The 19447-nt window shown below is 35.7% G+C and overlaps 1 protein-coding gene across 4 annotated transcripts in view; it reads left to right on the forward strand.

The window, feature by feature from the left end:
- LOC150100723 (interleukin-1 receptor-associated kinase 4-like) overlaps positions 1-19447 on the forward strand; it is a 206311-nt gene that overhangs the window by 140255 nt on the left and 46609 nt on the right. For all 4 annotated transcript variants that reach the window (XM_090402006.1, XM_090402007.1, XM_090402008.1 and 1 more), the window contains 2 exons: positions 3291-3543; positions 19077-19226. In XM_090402006.1, the coding sequence (XP_090258132.1) occupies positions 3291-3543; positions 19077-19226 (403 nt within the window). The remainder of the gene's footprint in view (positions 1-3290; positions 3544-19076; positions 19227-19447) is intronic.

Below are 19447 nucleotides of genomic sequence, written 5' to 3' on the forward strand. Positions count from 1 at the left end.
AAGAATTGCCAAGAAGGTGTCCTAATAAATTACTAATTATATGAAGAGCCAAAGGCTTCAATTCAGCGACGTGAAATTATTTAAGTTAAGGGATATTACATCCCATATTGTTTCATAGCCGTATAAGAAACTCAAAGAGTTTCATGCCGAATATAGAAACTATATAAAGTTCAGTGAGTCCAAGCATAAGCACTATATGTTGCACTATCCAGGTATTTGCTTACGCTTGGACTCACTGAACTTTATATAGTTTCTATATTCGGCATGAAACTCTTTGAGTTTCTTGCTATGAAACAATATGGGATGTAATATCCCTTAACTTAAATAATTTAATGTCGCCAAATTGAAGCCTTTGGCTCTTCATATAATTAGTAAAAAATAAACTCCTCCAAAATTAAAAAAAAAAAAAACTAAAAAAAAACATACAAAAATGCCACACCACTTTACCAACATTTGTGGTATAAACACCAATCTAAATGATGTTCATCATCAACCTGCAGACATCCAATCCTTATCTTCTGTTTTTACCAAACCTCAAATTCTGCCACAACAGCTATGGGTAATCTTAACTGTCCAAACTATTTCTGGTATGATTCCTTCCACCACAAGGATGGTACTTGTGCTTTTGTGCAATATGATATTCTTTGCTAAATATTAATCTCAAATCTTCCCTTTTTGACTTTCTGTGGTTAATGATTTCCTTGCCTCATTATGTATCATTCATCTGCTATCTCTAGCATTCCCCCATTTCTGAAAATTATTCTGACCTCTTTGACTTCTTATCCTTGAAGCTTGATTTCCTGCAATCCAAATTTCCTAATAATGAAATCATCTTCCTTGGTTACTTCAATGTCTACAGCTCTAACTGGGTTCCTTTTTCCAACTCCATTGAGTAAGCTAGACGAGATGTGGAGGTATTTCTGTTGCACTTGACATTTCCAAGGCATTTGCTAGGTTTGGCAAATGCCTTGGAAATGCATTTGCCTTTTTCTCTTTGTAATTGAATTGCTGGTTTTCTCTCAGGTTGCTCACTATGTGTATTAGTGTAAGGTATTGTCTCTTCAGATTTTCCTATTAATGCAGGTGTTTCTCAGACTCTGTTATTTCATCATCCTTCTTCCTCACATACATAAACAACCTGTGTTCACTGACCTCAAATCCTTTTCACAGTTTCATATGACAGCACTCTCCACTCATATGACAAGCCATGCAGTGCTCAAATATCTGAAGCTTTAAGATCCTCTATAATAAGTGACCTAAACGCTGATCTCTACCATTCTTCAATGTGATACAATAGCCCCGTCACCTTCAGTGCTTCCAAACTGTGTTTTGGAAGCACTGAAGGGGCTTCCCAAGCACAGTTTTGTATTTTTTCTTGCAGTGTAGATCTTAGTTCTTTTCCCCCTTACCTTTGACAATGCTGAAGTTAACACTTAAGATTGAATCTCTCTTCTCAGACCGATTGCTATTTCTATTTTCATCATCATCATCAAATTCCTGATATGTACCCTCAGGAGGAGGGTGAATAGGATAATTTTGATATGGCAGTGGCGCACTCAGAATTTAATACACACTACGCATTGCATATGACCTATGAATGAGCATCTGCAGTGATCACCGATACATGATACCCATGATCTCCTCTGGCTCGGCTTGGGCAGACAAACCAGTGCTCTGTCCGCCCAAGCACTACTTCATTCGCCGTGCGTTCAGCGTCCATAATTCCCAAGAGCTATAGGGTATTCCCACCTTATGTGACCGCTAATTCATAAGTAGTATAGAAATAGAAGACACAGCACAACATAAATAAAAAAATGAATTTTACTTAGGAAAAGATATTTGGAAAATTTTCTAGTGTTTTTTTTTCCCTTTTTCTTTGGGGGTGGGAGGGAGCTTGATCCCCCTGGGTGCACCACACCATTACTAACTTCTGATCAACAATTTTCTTCCAAATTAATCTGTTATCTGTCAAGATATATAAGATCTTAAAAGACAGATCTTATATATCTGTCTTTTAAGGCAATTTTTACTATATGAATCTTGGTCTTTTCCCTATCAAACTGGCAAAGAACACTTGTTTTGCTAATCTTTCCTCTCCCATTCCATTTAAGATTACCTCTTCCAACACATTCCTGAATGCTAACAATGACCAGTTCTTTCCTAATATCTTCATTTTTAATGTGATATTGATGCCATTTGTTCACTCCACTAATCTTTCTCAGAACTCACGTATCAGAGGTCTCCAGTCTTTGATGAAGCGTTATATAACCCAGCTCTTAGATCCATAAGATAAAAAGTTAAATATTTCTATATTTTCCTGTCATAATCACATTGTTTCTATAGCATCCTAAACTTCCAGAAAACTTGGCATTCTCTTTTACTGATGATGTTTCTTTTCATCTTTTCAGTTACTTACTCTATATAAATCTCAGATCCACCCAATATTGGAATACTGCTCTGATATTTGGGATGGTATACCTAAAACCTCTTTAAAAATTATTAATGTTGGAGAAGAAAGCAGTTCAGTTGATTAACTCTCTCACAGCCTCTCTCCATCTTTATATATTTTTGAGAGATTTATATATTTTTCATGCTTTTAAATTTGGTTGATGTAATTTTTTATTTGAATATACTTGGACATCAAATATAATTTTATATGAATATATTTGTAGATTGAATGAAAAATGAAGATCTTTGATGTTTAGTATAATGGATGATTCTAAAAGATATGGACAGAGGAATGGGTAGATGATAAAGGTGTGAAACAATATATAAATTAAGACACTCTGCACTAGATAAACAGAGTTAGAGAAGAAGAAAAATGCATGAGGCATGAAAGTATTTGTGAGTGAAATTCTGATTGTTCATTGATGTAATTCTTTATATTCACAGCTGTTGCTTAAGCAAAAACTCTGAATAACTTCATGTCATTATTGCCCAACCAATATCCTGAAAAAATTCTCTCCACCAGTTAACTCTTGGTCTAATAAAAAATAAAAAATAAAACGATATATTTGGATGTGAAAAATATCATGCAGGTATTATTTTAATATTCTCCACTTATTTAATAACTGATCAAATGTAGCGACCCAAATCCAAATATGTTAACAACCAGCAGAAAGTTCATCATTTCATTAAATTTTCTTATATCTTTTCTCAGAAGTGATTCATTTATCATTTAAAAAATTAATGATTTAGTAAGTCAAAACTAGTGCTGATGTTATGTGTTATTTCAAAACTTCATCATTGATATCTTAAGTACGGTGTATATTTTTCTTTGTTTTTATTAGTGCAAATGTATTACTGGATGAAAAAATGACAGCTAAGGTTGGAGATTTTGGATTAGCCAGAGTGGGAACCAGTGAAACAAAACAGACAGTAGCTGTAACTTCAAATGTGTTTGGTACATCTGTTTATATGGCATTAGAAGCATTTAGAGGTGATGTATCTGTAAAACTGGACACATTCAGTTATGGGGTAGTATTACTAGAACTTCTGACAGGATTGGCTCCTTATGATGAATCCAGAGAAGAGATGGATCTGGTAAAGTATATTCATATAAAAATTATTCTAAAGAGGGATGGGAATCCAGGTGGTTAAAGCAGCCACTGTGGCTGCTTTAACTACATATCCTCTGTACTAAACGAACTTGACAAATGCCAAGGCTCAGAAAGAGTGAATACTTAATCTTCTTTCAGATCATTGGCAAAATCTCTTTATAGTAATGCCATTAGATTACAGACATACTCTCTAACAGCATTCTCTTTGTCAAAATTATTCATTGAAGGATTAAGTTATCGATTGATTGTCGGACTTCCTCTTGCAACCAGACTCTGAATTCATGCAAACAATATAATCTTATGTATATGTCTCACTTCCCTCCAAAAAAAGAATACTGGTGCAGATCTATAGTGCACAATACATTCTATTTCCTATTAAGGGGAATAAGTTTATAGATCTCTCTCTCTCTCTCTCTCTCTCTCTCCCCCCCCCCCCTCCCTTCTCTCTAAACCTTAGTGCTGCTTCTTCCTCTCATTCAGCCCATAACATTTTCTTTTCAGTGCAATATTAAAGCTTGTTTACATCATTCATTATGAAATATTTAGAATCACATAATATGATTTTAAATGCATTCTTATCAAAGCAGCATCTGCAACATTGAATGAATGTGAATAGTTGAACTCAAATGCTAATCATTTTCTATTGTCTTCCCTTCCAGAGAGAGAGAGAGAGAGAGAGAGAGTTGAAATTCCCTTCTCATTATTGAAGAAGGTAATCCTTGGCTTTATTATTACAGAACTCTCTTTCATACAGTATGTGTTCTTCTTTCATAGCTTGGTCAGTATTGTTGATGCCCTTGTTGTTTCATTAGTATTATTGTTTGAATCCTGTCTAGGATACAAACAAACATCCTTTATCAGAGCCTTTCAGTTCAAGGTGAGTTAGAAATCTCATATGGAGGTGACAGGGTTTTTTCCTCATGGAAACTAGTTTTTTTCCCCCATAAACATGCAAGTGTAAAAATAATCATAATTAAAATTCTGAATATTTTTACGAATTGTTTATGTTAAAATGTTTATTAGTTTTAGTTTCATAACACGCGTTGTCGGCACTTGCGATATGCCCGTTATTATTATTATTCCTGATACCTCCAAGGAGTCCAAAGACTCATTGCGGGAGGATACCTACAACTGTCTCAACCACTACACCGAACCTCTACTACGAATCATCTCCATCAATGCCATCTACTGCCCACCACAACTAGTATTTTTTGTCTGTAAATTGTGTGTGTTCTGAAGGGCCGATTTGTCTGTATGCGGGATGAAAAACCCAAGTTTCCAGGAGAAAAAAACCCTGCTACCTCCGTATGAGATTGGCTAACTTACCTTCGATTGAAATCGTCCAGATAAAGATTCCTCCCGTCGCGATGAGAATCAAGCTTAGGCCTATTCCAATCGAAGGGCACAATGTACCATCGTTCTTCCAATTGTGCTATGGAGGCGCTATTGAAATTGAAATTGTTTTGTTAAAAGTGATGTGTAAAGAAGTTAAAAAATTGATGTACTTACTGGATGTGATATTTGTATTACTTACAGGAATTTTATTGTAATTGAAAATATTAAGTTTTGTGTTTTTATGAAGACATTCTCTTTTGTTGCTAACGGAGACAACGTGCCAGCCATTACACCTAGTTTCTTACTTGCCATTTTGAAGGAGTGCGCATGCTCGCCGAGAAGTTTGATGTGTGATTGACAGCTGACCAGTTCGGTATCGAAGCAACGGGAGAGTAAACAAGATAGCGTTCAGAAGGAATTTAGAACACAGGCCGGCAGATATTTAGGTTCGGAGGAACTTAAGTTTTTTTTATGTGACAGTCGGAGGAAAATTAATAGTATATTCTGAAAAAGGAATCGTGGAACTATTAAGTTTTTAATGTAGAAATAGTATGTGGATAAATAAAAGGGAAATATTGCTATATGCGTTTTAAATGGAATATTGGAGGAAACACTAATTGAAAGATTTATAGTAGATTCCGAAAAGGGAATTGTAGAACTGTATTGGAAGAGTTAAGACTGGTTAAGACTGCTAATAAGCATTTAGCGAATAAAAGAAGAATTTGCTATTTACGTTCAAAAAGAAGTTTCGAGAAAACTCTGATTAAGAAGTTTCATCTGTATTAAGGATGCCGGATCTAACTATTATTTCTACTAAAAAGAGACAGAATTAAGTCAGGAAGATTTTATGTGTGCTACATGAGTGATGAAAAAGGATCCTGTGTAAATGAAGAATAGAGTCATATATCTTCGGAAAAGGGCATTGACAGAGAGAGAAACTGGCTATGAACATTTTGTCATTTTGAAAACAAAGTGTATAGTCTTAAGTGTAAGTTTAATTTAAAAAGGCCTTGGATCCAATTAATTTGTAGTTAGTTATGTAAAGTTGTTTGAAGTGTATATATATTGTTTTTGTTTTATTAACTGTGTTTATTTTGTATTTGGTCTTGAGTCAGTGATTATTTGGATTCTGAAAGAAAGAGTTAAGATCATTGCACCAATTGGAGTGAACCCTTGTGCATATAATAATATATAGGTACACTCGGAAATAAAAAAAATAATTATTAGAAACAGAGATCATCTCTATGGTAGGATTAATATTTAAGATAATATATATGAATATCCTATATATATCTATATAAAAAAACACCAATTATTAACACAAGCCAGTCCCTGCAGACATAAAATGCTAAGAGGGATGCAGCAGAGGAATGGAAAGCTAGCATTAAATTGTTTAAAATCCCTAATGGGTTGGGGGGGGGGATACTCAACCTATCTCCAATGGACAAGATTTGGATTGATGGATTATTAAATGGATATTATTAACTGATGAGGTAAGTTTAAACTCATTTACAGGGTGATTTAAATTGGCTTGAAGTGTGGGCAAATGATAATGGTTGTCAATTTAATGTTAGTGCAAAATTATGCAGTTTGGTGTGATGCACTATTCAACAGGATATTATATTGGTGGGATTATGCTTGGAGTAGCTGAGAAGGCTAGAGATCTTGGAGTTATGTTGGATGGAAAGTTGAAGTTCAAAAGGGGTCATATAACAAAAATTGCAAATACAATCAGAGGATAATTGCAATGTTGATACAACCACTGACATGTAAGGATATGGGAGTCATTTTGCCTCTCTACAAAGTCTTGATATGACTACTGTGTGCAGATTTGGTGTCCTGTGTTCCAGAGGGATGAAGAAGCTGTGGAAAGGCTGCAAAGGATATGACATCAGGATTATGGAATGCAGATTATGAGGATAGATTGAGGTGTACTGCAGACACTAGCAGACAGAATAAAGAGGGTTGATGCAATAGCGATCTATAAACTTTTGAGAAGGAGTTATAGGCTATTGGTTGATAAAATTTTCATTATGAGGAAGGTGGGGAGAAGACAAGGGGGGGGGCATCCATGGACATTAAGCTTGTGTGCAGTTAAGAAAGGGTAAGAGCCAGAATTTTCCTTCATAGAGCTGTGAGTGAGTGGAGCAGTTTGCTTGTTGAAGTAGTGAGTGGATTTAGTGTGAATGAATTTAAGAAAATGTATGACAGCCATACATGTGAGTGATGTATGGCTTCCACCAATGAGTTTTTGAGTCCCTGGAGGTATAATAATAATACTAATAATAATCAACTATTTAGACTTATATGCTGGTTTGAACTCATTAGCCCATAAATAATTTCTAAAAATAAATGAGAAGCATTAAGAAATATAACAGTCTGCTTAGATTTTTTTCTCAGCCACAGAATCAGCCATTTCAAGTTGTTGTAAACCTTTCATCTAGAAGGCTTGATGAAACAGCCATTAGCATCCTTAGCCTGAGCCACAATTTTGCAGTAGTACCACATTAAGTTCCATCTTTAGACTACATGTTGCATACAGAACATGGTATTTGCAACTTGCTTCCTGCCATTGCCAACAATATCAGGCTTTACATGGCAAACATAATTTTTCAAGCTTCACTGCCTTGAAGAAATTTCTCTAAAAGCCAACTCCTCTCTCTCTCTGTAAATTACACAAAGACAGTAACATAATAATCACTAGAACCGACAAGGGTAATTCTACTGTGGTCATCAGTACCAGTGAATATAATTGGAAATTTAATGTATTGCTCATAGACTGCACTTACTTTTACACCACTGGATTATGATCCCACTAATTCTCAGAATAAAATATCAAAAAGCTTCTTAAAAATGTCACATCTTTGCATTATGAACTAATTAAAAAAATTAAACTGTTTAGTTGCCATCCTTCCCCATATATATGGATTACTAAAAATTCATACACCTAATAACTTCCTCCATCCCATAGTAGATGCTACTCACTCTCCCTCTTTTAAGTAAGCCAAGCAGTTAGCTAAATCCTAAACTTTTTAAGTCTTTCTTCTTCTTTTATTAAAAATTCCACATATTTCAAATCTTTAATCCAAAATATAGTATTAGTACTGATCTAAATAGCAGAGTAGGAAATGATTGTCAGACATACAAAAAAATACTGGGAAAATTTGGAGAAAAGAGCAAAGCTAATAATAATGGCAAATACCTGTTGGATTTCTGCACAGGACATGGACTGGTTATTACTAACACCATTATGCCTAACATAAAAATGTGCACAAATTCACATGGAGAGAAGAGGCAAGGAATAAGAAAAGTATCATTGACTATGTTATTGTTGCTAATCATGTTTTCTCTCTAGTGCAGTACACTAGAGTCTACAGAGGGTTAGAAATTGGAAATGATTACCATTTAGTTTTGAGCAGGATAAAACTGAATTTCATATTGAAAAGAAGAAATGTAAGAAAGTTTTAAAGTGAATAAAAGTTGAGCAGCCCTCAGATGTGAACTGTGGACTAAAGTACACAAACATTACTCAAGAAAAAATGAAAGAGTTTGTGAACAGGAACCAAACCTTGGAGATTCAGTGGCAAACCCTGAAGAAAATATTTCAGCCAGAGAGGCATGTGGTGAAGTTGTCTGCAAGGATAGAAAATTCAGAACTCCATGGTGGTGGACACAGGAAGTTAAAGAGGCTGTGAAAGAAAAAGAAAAAAGCATATCAAAAGTTCCTGTCAAATCAGTCAGCTTGTGCTCTTAGAGAATACAGAGACAAATGTAAGAAAGATAAACACTGTGTAAAACTAGCTAAACAAAAATCATGGGAAGATTTTGGTAAGAACATAGAAAATAATTATCAAGAAAGTGGCAAAATATTCTCGAGGTTGTTGAAGAAGTTCAGAAATGAAGGAAAGAGCTGTCAAAGAAATCAGAGATGATAAAGGTGACATGAAAACTGGAGAAAAAGATATCCTTGATGTATGGAGTAATTATTTCGAAAAATTGCTAAATGAAACAATCAGTGATGGCACAGTGGTAAGAAACACTGACCAGGCATGCATCCATATTTGAAGTAGAAAGAGCCATCGAAAGCCTGAAATGTGGAAAGGCAGTGTCAGTAGATGATATTCGACCAGAAATGCTCAAGTATGGAGGTATAAAAGTCTTACAGTGGCTGTACTATATAGTTCAGAAGGCCTGAACAGAGGGATGAATTCCAGATAATTGGAGTAGAGCTCTCATAGTACCCATATATAAAAAGGGAAATAAAACTGAATGTGAGAATTACAGAGGTATTTCTCTACTGAGTTTTCCTAGTAGTGAAGTTATCTGCAAGGATACAACATAGATTTATGCTAGTATACTTGTAAACGGTTGAGATGGATTGTGGAAGAGAAGCTTGGTGAAGAACAAGCTGGATTCTGGCCAAATAGAGGCTGTCAGGATCAGATTTTCACTTTACAACAAATAGTTAAGACATCATGGGATTATAATAAAGATCTGTATTTAAGTTTTGTAGATCTGGAAAAAGCATATGACAAGGCAACAAGATAGAATCTATTCAAAACACTACAGTTGTATGGTGTCAGTGGGGCATCATATCAGGCAATACGTAGTCTTTATTTGAGTTGTAAGTCAGCAGTTAGAAGTGAACGAAGTACTGGAAGATGGTTTAATGTTAAATCTGGTGTTAGACAAGGATGTACATTATCCCCTCTGTTATTCATTATCTATGTGGATCACATTATGAAGGAAAGTGGTATTAAACCTGATATCAAGATTGGATATGTTAATGTTATGCGGATGATGTTATACTTCTAAATAAATCCGCATAAAGCAAAGAGCTGACATTAACATATCCAATCGAAGACAAGGCAGAAGCATTGAAAATATCAACTGCACTGTAAATGGAGAACTTATAGAACAAGTAAAACATTTCAGCTACTTATGCATATTTTTTAGTGAAGATGGTAAATTAAATATGGAAATAGACAACAGAATCAACAAAGCTGGTAAAGTAGGAAGTAAACTGAATAAATTTATATGGAATAAGAGAGAAATTAGTCAAAATAATAAATTAGCTATATACAAGACAGTTTTCAAACCAAATTTAGCTTATGGATCTGAGAGCTGGGTTAGAAGTAAAACACTTGACCAAAGACTAGAGACCGCAGATATGATAGTCCTGAGAAAGATTAGGGGTGTGAACAGATGGTATCAATGGCAATATCATATTAAAAACGAGGATATTAGGAAAGAACATTACATTTTTATCATCCAGGAATTTGTTAGCAGAGCTAATCTCAGGTGGTATAGTTCACTTAAACAGAATGGGAGAGGAAAGATTAACAAAACAAGTATTCTCTGCCAGGTTGGCAGGAAAACGACCAAGATATACTTGGATTGATATGGTAAAAAGTACCTTAGAAGATAGAAATATAAGATCTGACAATGTTGGAGACTTGACAGGGAACAGATTGATTTGGAGGAAAATTGTAGATAGGAAGTTAGTAATGATGTAAATTTTTCATGTAGTACTATCATATCCTGTACACCCCCTTGAGGATACATGTCAGGAATTTGATGATGATGATAATGATATCATGATAAGCTTTGATGTTACCTCTCTTTTTACCACTATCCCTCTTTCAGAAACTTTAAATTTTCTAAAAAATCTTTTTTCACCCTGATATCAATGAACTTTTTAATTTTATCATTTATTATGGCCGCTTCACTTGGAAAGATGCTATTTATAAGCAGATTGAGGGTACAGCCATATTCTTCCCACCTCCTTAGCCAATTATTATGAGGATGGTCTGAAAAGTTTTTGGCCTAACAATGAAAAAACGAATTTATAATTTCAAAATTATTTTAATTTTTCAACAAAATCTCCCTTAAGACTAATATATTTATTCCAGCAATGCTCCAGTGTCATTATCCTGTTCCTGTAGTGGTTCTCAGTAAGATCTGCAAGATACCCCTATTCCCCAAATCTGGGGAATAGGGTGGATGTTCCAATAATTCATAGTGCAGATCCCTTAATTTTCCCATTGCAAAAACACCTTTATCGGCAGGTGCATTGTCCTGATGAAAGATGATTTTTTTCTCCAAACTGGGTCTTTTCTCACGAATTGTTTTGTCTAGTCTGGTTAAAAGATCAGAATAATATTCCCCAGTTATTGTTTTACCCTTTTCAAGATAATTAATAAACAAAATGCCTTTAGCATCCCAAAACACCGATACTTTGACCTTTCCTGCTGATGGAAATCTTCTTTGGCGCTGAACAACTGGCTTCTGTCCACTGTTTTGACTGTTGTTTGGATTGTGGTGTATAGTGGTGAATCCAAGTCTCATCCAGTAATAAATTGATGCACAAAATCAGTTTTATTCTTGTTAAAATGCTCTAAGCACTGCTCAGAGATTTTAATGCGAGTGCATTTTTGATCTGCATGGCACCCATCCTGCGCAAAGCTTTTTCATTTGCAATTCTTCATGCAAAATATATCCTACACATTCTTTTGAAATGCCTATAGTGTCAGCAATTTCATGCACTTTGACTCGCTAGTCATCCAATACTATATCATGCACTTGATCAATGATTTCTGGTGTTGTTACACTTTTTGGACGTCCTTCACGTGGATCATCTTCAATGCTGGTACAGCCACGTTTAAACTCTGCAGCCCATTTCTTAATTGTCAAAAATGAAGGAGAAGAGTGCCCACAAACTTTTATGAACTTCAAATGAATTTCATTTGCCGTTAAACCTTCTTTTACAAAGAATTTTATAACCGTACGATACTCAATTTTATCCATTTCAAGGGATACAGACAACACTCTTACTTCAGACAGGTGTATAAAACAAACTACTTGATAGAATGATATGCAATTTCGCATGGATGCTTATGACAGATGTACCAACTTAAAAAAAAATTCGTGCCAATAGTGTTGCCATCTATGGTCGAGGCCAGTGGAGCATTTTGAAAAGCATGCCCTTGATACTGCTATTCTCAAATCTTCTATCTGGCTAAGATACATTGATTATGTGTTCTCTGTTTGGTCACATGGGACACATTAGACTGCTTCCCTCTCTATACACAGTTCCCCAGAATCCATTTCATTGTAGAATAAGAAAATAACAGTAGCCTGCCTTTTTTAGATACTCTTAATCACTCATCTTCCCAATGGCATCCTTTCTTTTTTTCAGTTTAAAGAAAACCCATCCATACAGGTGGATACATTCACAGACTTTCTCACCATCCTTCCCTCTTGACAATACAATGTTATCAAAACCCTAGTTAATAGCATTTCTAATATCTGTTCTACCAAGGCTGAACTTCCCTTTATTTGCTAGATTTCCTGTGCATTGTGTCCAATGGACACAATGCACAGGAAAGATCAACAAATTAATTGTTCCTCGCATCCTTTTCGACATGACTATAATAATACTATCATTGTTCCTTATATCTGGGACACCTGAAAAAATAGCCAGAACTCTAAAAAAGTACACTGCACTGCATTCAAACTGTATGTGAAGATAATAATAAATTTAGTTTAATCTGTTATCCAAGTGTGAGCAAACAAAGTTTGCACCTCAAAGTATCTTCAGGACTGGGGTAAGGTAGTACAACACCGGGCAACTCGTTGCAAAGGTGGAGCAAGCTAACATCATTCCTATCTCAGTATCTCCCATAATGCAAAACACATCTCCTTGCGGATATGTATAATGTTATGCATTAAGGGAAGGGCCACTACCCAGACTAGTTTCGACCTTTATTGAGGTCTCTTCAGTGGGAGCCAGGCCCAAGTGGAGATACCAGGCAGAAGCATTAGCAAGGTCATCTCTACCTATAGGAGTTGTCAAACGGTGTGCCACCTTTTTATTAAATTACTCTGGATTTAGAGAAAGTGTTGAATATTTTGTATGTAAAGATAGTCACCATCATCTGCTCTCTCTCTCTCTCTCTCTCTCTCTCTGTTCCAGGTGTCTACAAAGTTCCTTTTTCCCGCTAACAGGTGCCTAGAAGAACATAAAAAAATATATCTGTCACCATATGTAAGGTCAGTCAGGGCTTGTTAACCATGCCTTGGATACTTTGCAGAAAATAAAATGGAGAAAATATATTTTTTCATGCTTCAAAAAAAAGCCTTTCAAATTTGTATTTTTTGTGGAGAAGCATAGGTGAACTATGCTTCTCCACAAAAAATACAAATTTGAAAGGCTTTTTTTTTTTTTTTTTTTTTTTTTTTTTTAGAATTAGCAGCAGATTTAAAAAATCTGCCTAATGTTAATAAATATGGTTGTATTAAACTTCCCAGGATTTGGAAAACTTTAATTCTTAGGCCTCCTGCTCATTACAGTCGAGGCTAGCCAACAGCACCCATAGAAGATACCCCTCATAGGACTTTAGGCTTTCAATCTAATCTTTACCACTTATTGTTTCATGCAAATTTGTGTGTGTTTCTGCAATTGAGATGAAATATAAGAATGATTGAACATGTTTATTTATTTATTTATCTGTGCTGTGCACAAATGATTTGAAAGGTGAGAATGCAATGAGAGAAGATATGAAAGAGTTGTTAGTGGAAGTGAAAATGAAGAGGCAGGAAAGAAAAGATTGTTAGTCTGCTGCCTTGGTATAATAGGACAGAACTGACAAGAAAAGCCATGGTTGCCAATGAGTCAATCAGACTACATTTAAATGGTTTTGGAGTTAGATGTTTGGAGAAAGTGTCGTTTACTGAGAGTGTGGTAGTACAAAACCAGAGAAACTAGAGATATTAGGGAGAATGAAATCAAGGATGTGTCTGGCCATCCCTGTGATAAATGAGCATGAGTACAATAATGATTATGCAATGCGCAACGGGATTTCACAGGTGTCCAATTTAAATGGGTTGGTAATGACAAGAAGTATCAGGAATAAGGGCGAGGAGTTGTTGGCATTGGTAAGCTGAACTTGGCCAAAAATTATAGGCATCAACTGGTTAACTGAAAATGATATTGTTACAGAGATAGAATGTGAAAGGTGTTGTATTTTCAGGGAGGGTAGAAGGATCAGGATAAGAGATGGGGTATTGCTGATGATAGCTGCAGAATTACAACCAACAAAATTAGAAATTAAAGAGGATATTAGGACTGAGGGAGATGGTTCATTTGAGGCTGTCTGGTGTGAGCTAGAGGCAAATAGGACAAAATACGTCGTTGGGCATTGCTATAGACCAGGGGTCCACAGGAAGATATAGATTCCACGTATTGGCAAATCAGCACAATGAGTGTAGGCTGAACAATTATTACGGGAGACTTTAATTATGGGGACATCAATTGGAGGGAGGAAAGGGAGCATGGCAAGATGGAAGTGGGATTTAGCAACTGTATAAATCCCACTGGATAATTAGTATCAGAAGATGCATCAGCAACCAAGGTAGAAACTCTGCATCCAATTGGGGAGAGTGACCATGTAGTCTTGTTCTGGGAAGTTGCCAAACACGTGGAGTTTTCTGTCAAGAAGGATTTTATGTTCAACTACAAGGCTGGTGATTATGAGGGACTAAGGAGTCATCTTGGAACAGTGGCTACAAGGAAAGAATGTCAGTGGTGCATGGTCAGAGATTGCTTGAGAAAAGCAGTATCAGACTGCATACCCAAGGTCAGGAGAATAAACAAAGTTGGAATTAAGTGGATGAGTAGGGATAAAAAGCAAGAGCTGCAAAAAAAGAAAACATTATGGAGGAAATATAAAAAAATATAGAAATATAAAAGTGATCAGCATCAAGTACAAAATGCAAGCAAGAAGGGTGACTAGTATGGTAAGGAAGGCCAAATCAGACTATGAGAGAAAATTAACCAAACAGGCCAAAGTAAACCCAAATGAGTTTTTTTTTTTTTTTGTTATGTAGCAAGTAAGAGGAAAAATGTCTATGGTAGAATGACTTTAAACAATGCTCATGGTAGGAAGGTGACTGAACCAAAAGAAATAGTTGAGTTGCTGAGTGATCATTTTGCAAAGGTGTATCATCCAGGTGGTGAATTTACAGTTGCTGATGTTACAGAGATGCACCCATGTACTACATGAAATTACAAGAGAATTGGCATTGGCTCTGACAAAGTTGTTCAATATCAACTCTGGCAGGGTTCCAAGGGAGTGGAAAGAGGGGTTAGATAGTACTATTACATGATGAAGGTGGATCCAAGACAGAGGTGACCAATTGCAGACCAATTAATATATCAGGAGTGGTTATTAAAGTATTGGAAAAGTTGGTGAAAGGTAAAATACAACAGTGGGTGGATAGGGATGCGATACTCTATAGTGAGAAGCACACTTTGTAAAGGGTAGGTCCTTTCATAGTAATTTATTCACATTTTATAATAAAGTGACAGCAGAATTGGATAAAGGTAATGGCTACACCATGATACTACTTGACTTTGCGAAGCCATTTGACAGAATACCATATGGAAAACTATTACAAAAACTGGAGAGGTTGGGAATGGATATGAGGCTATTAGTATGGATAGGGGGATGGCTGATGGACAGACACCAGGGAGTAGTATATGATGGAGTCGATTCTAGGAGAATGATGGTGACTATTGGAGTACCTCTGTGTTCTGTACTAGGGGTCACTACTCTTTAATTTGTATATCAGTGACATAGGGAAAGATTTAAGAGGGGATATTCAGTTGTTTGCTGATGTTGCAAAACTGGGGAGAGCAATAGTTGATAAAAGTGATGTAGATATCCTGCAGGATGATTTAAATTTGCATTGGCATTGTGGGCAAAGGATAATGATTGTCAATTTAATGTTGCAAAATGTAAGGTTATGCACTTCAGGTTGAAAAGGTTGCATATGGTGTATCATATTGATGATATTGGTTTGCTAGAAATTGATGAGGCTAGGAACTTGGGGATAATGGTGGACCAAGAGTTAAAGTTCAGAGGGCATATTACAAAAGTTGGTAAAATAGCTCAATGAATTACTTGGATTCTGAAAAATACATTAACAAGTAAAGATAAGGAAGCTATTATCCCTCTTTATGAAGGATAATAGCTTCCCTTGAGGAATAATGTTACACATCTTGACTACTGTGCACAGATTTGGTTACCTAGGTTTCTTGTGGACCAGGAGGTGGTCAAAAAGATTCAGAGATGAGTGACCAAGATGATGACAGGTCTGCTGAATACTCCCTATGAGGATAGGTTGAAGGTTTGTGGATTACAAAGTTTAGTTGATAGGTGGAAAAGAGGGGAAATGATAGAAACTTTTAAGATATTGAAGGGCTTTTATAAATTGATGCAAGTGAAATTTTTCAGTATATAACAAATAGAGAAATAGGGACCATCTGTGGAAGTTATATTAGAGTTGCAAACCAGATTTTTTGCATGGAGACTGGTGAGTGAGTCGAATGGATTGCCAGAATTGGTTGTGAGTTCCCTGATGGTGAATGGATTCAAGGAGAGTTATGATATAATTTGTGTGTATGGCGGTTGATTTTGGTGTCCATGATGAGTCTCTGGACTCCATGGAGATGTCGTTAATAATAATAATAGAAACAGTAATGTATTTCAAATATTCTGCAATCATTCATTTGTGATAAATCAAAATTGACTAACAATGAAAACTAGGACCCTAGTTAGCATAGACTGCCTTTTATTTCGTATGTTATCTCTGGCATATGAAAACAGTCAGTTCCACTAAATATGTTGCATGCGACTTAGTTATTATCTTCATGTATAAAGACACGTATGGGATTTCCATATATATACAAAACATATATGTGACAATGAATAATTATTATTTATTAATCACAGATATTTCATATTGTGTGTTCGCACGGTTAGCCAAGTGGCTTTGCTCTTCGGAACCGTATGCCTGGGAAAGGAGTGTCCTGGGTTCGATTCTCGTCGCCGATGTGAGAAGCTTAAGGATTTTTCTCAGAGATAGCCAAGTTAGCTGGTCTTGGGCGTGGACAGCAGGGTTTTTCTCCCCAGTTTATCTGGGGTTTTTCCTCCCGCAAGCAGGCAAACTAGCCCGTGAACACATGTGGATTACAGTCAAGAATACTTAAGATCTAGCCATAGGCCTGATTCGTCAGCTATGCCGGTCCCGAGCCCGGATAAAATTAGGGGGGATTGAGATGATGCCGTACCCTCCTGTATAAGGGACTCATGGCCGTTGTATCATCATACACTAAATAAATAAATATCATATTGTGTATTGTAAAACATCATCACTGCAAGAGGAAGAACAATAATAGAAATTTTGAATACAAAAGAATAGAGAAACATATTAAAAAAAATTCTTCTAAACACTCAGTCACACAGTAGCCCTATTCGGATGTGTGTGTGTGTGTGTGTGTGTGTGTGTGTGTGTTAATAATAAATAAATAATATTATATTAAAATAATTATTCAATATAACTGAGGGTAGCAATTTCCCAAGTTGTGGAGTAGAAAAGAAGTCATTGCATTTTAAGTTAGGCTGAAGGAACAAGGCTTCAGCACTCTTTCTTTGATCTTTGAATAAACATTCCAGTCTTTAAGTGCAGTTATGCAAAAATTGGAATTATTCCATTGAATCCTGTGGCTAGTGTTGTCAATTCCATATTAAGCCACACCAGAGATATGAGGTTTTGTAATCTGGATATAGCTCTTGTATTCCGAAATATATTTTTTAAATTAATAATAAGGCAAGTTGCAGGAACCCTGATAAACACCAGGTAGCAGCAATGGTGGCAATTTGTCTTTTGGAGAAGGTAAGAGATTACTCATTTGGTTGATGTATTCGAAGGTAGTGGTGAGTTGGAATTTATTCAAAATCTTTGTCATATTTTCAAAAATATCTTGAATAGGAATTCTGCGGTCTTCTTCCCTTGGAGGATGTTGAATGAAACTAATCAACATCCTCCTCAACATTCTAAAACTGATTTATGTGCAATTCGTGGGTTACAACCATTTAATAGGATGTTTGATAGTTTCCAGTTCCTGTTGAAGAGATACTCTTGTTATCCAAAGAACAGGAGTAACTATTGATTACTTAAGTATAAAGAGCTAATAAGCTTCATTTCGGCAATGAAAACATTACTTAAATTAAGGGGATATTAAATCCCACATAGTTTTAAAACCGAATAAGAAACTCAAAGATCGGAATCAGAGAGTTTCTTGCCGAATATAGTAAACTATAAAGTATCGGCGACACTAGCGTTAGCCAATGCAAGTGATCTTATTACGTAGTACAATACCGGGGCAACTCGTTGCAAAGGTGGGGGAAAGTTCAGATCGCTATTCTTAGGTATTTTCCATAATGTAAAAACACATTTCCTAGGAAATGTATGCTGTTATTACATTATGGAGGGAGGTCACTACCCAGACCGGTTTCAGCCTTTTTTGAGGCTTCATCAGTGAGTAGCTAGACCTAATACCAAAGTGTATAGCGAAAAGAACTTATGTACTCTGCGAACGAGTTTTCCAAACAGGTGCAACCATTAAGTTTGGAGAAGGTAAGCGATTACTCATTTGGTTGATGTATTCGAAGGTAGTGGTGAGTTGGAATTTATTCAAAATCTTTGTCATATTTTCAAAAATATCTTGTATAGGAATTCTGCGGTCTTCTTTCCTTGGAGGATGTTGAATGAAACTAATCAACATCCTCCTCAACATTCTAAAACTGATTTATGTGCAGTTCGTGGGTTATAACCATTTAATAGGATGTTTGATAGTTCTTTTCGCTATACACTTTGGTATTAGGTCTAGCTACTCACTGATGAAGCCTCAAAAAAGGCTGAAACCGGTCTGGGTAGTGACCTCCCTCCATAATGTAATAACAGCATACATTTCCTAGGAAATGTGTTTTTACATTATGGAAAATACCTAAGAATAACGATCTGAACTTTCCCCCACTTTTGCAACGAGTTGCCCCGGTATTGTACTACGTACTAGGATCACTTGCATTGGCTAACGCTAGTGTCGCCGATACTTTATAGTTTACTATATTCGGCAAGAAACTCTCTGATTCCGATCTTTGAGTTTCTTATTCGGTTTTAAAACTATGTGGGATTTAATATCCCCTTACTTTAAGTAACTATTGATAATATGAATGTCATGCATATTATGCTATATTTATTTATGTAGTGTATTTTTAAAAACTTTTGTGTGCTTTCATGTTATATACTTATGTATATCTCTTCCAACTTATCTAGTTGTCTTACATGGTAGAAAACTGTGGAGATATTTTAGAGATGGCGGATTGTAGTGCTGGCCAGTGGGATCCTCAGGTTGTATATACTTTATATGACATTGCAAAATTGTGTACAGAAGAAAGAAAAAGAAATCGTCCTACCATGGTCGAAGTTAGTATATTAATTTGTGTTATACAAAATACATTAATATAAGAGTGACCCAATAGTTGGAATGTCTTTATGTTGTGTCAGCAATTATATTTATTCTTAATAATAACATAAATTAAGAACTTGTTCTTGCAAGCAAAACAATGTGAATCATTTAATTAATTCTGAGTGATTTTTAATTGTTTGTCTATAATAGATCAAAATTACCTAGTGAAGAACTTTTA

The sequence above is a fragment of the Typopeltis vanoorti genome, chromosome 12 (assembly GCF_054136105.1).
Source record: "Typopeltis vanoorti isolate ZY-2024b chromosome 12, IOZ_Tvanoo_1.0, whole genome shotgun sequence".
Lineage (NCBI taxonomy): Eukaryota > Metazoa > Arthropoda > Arachnida > Uropygi > Thelyphonidae > Typopeltis > Typopeltis vanoorti.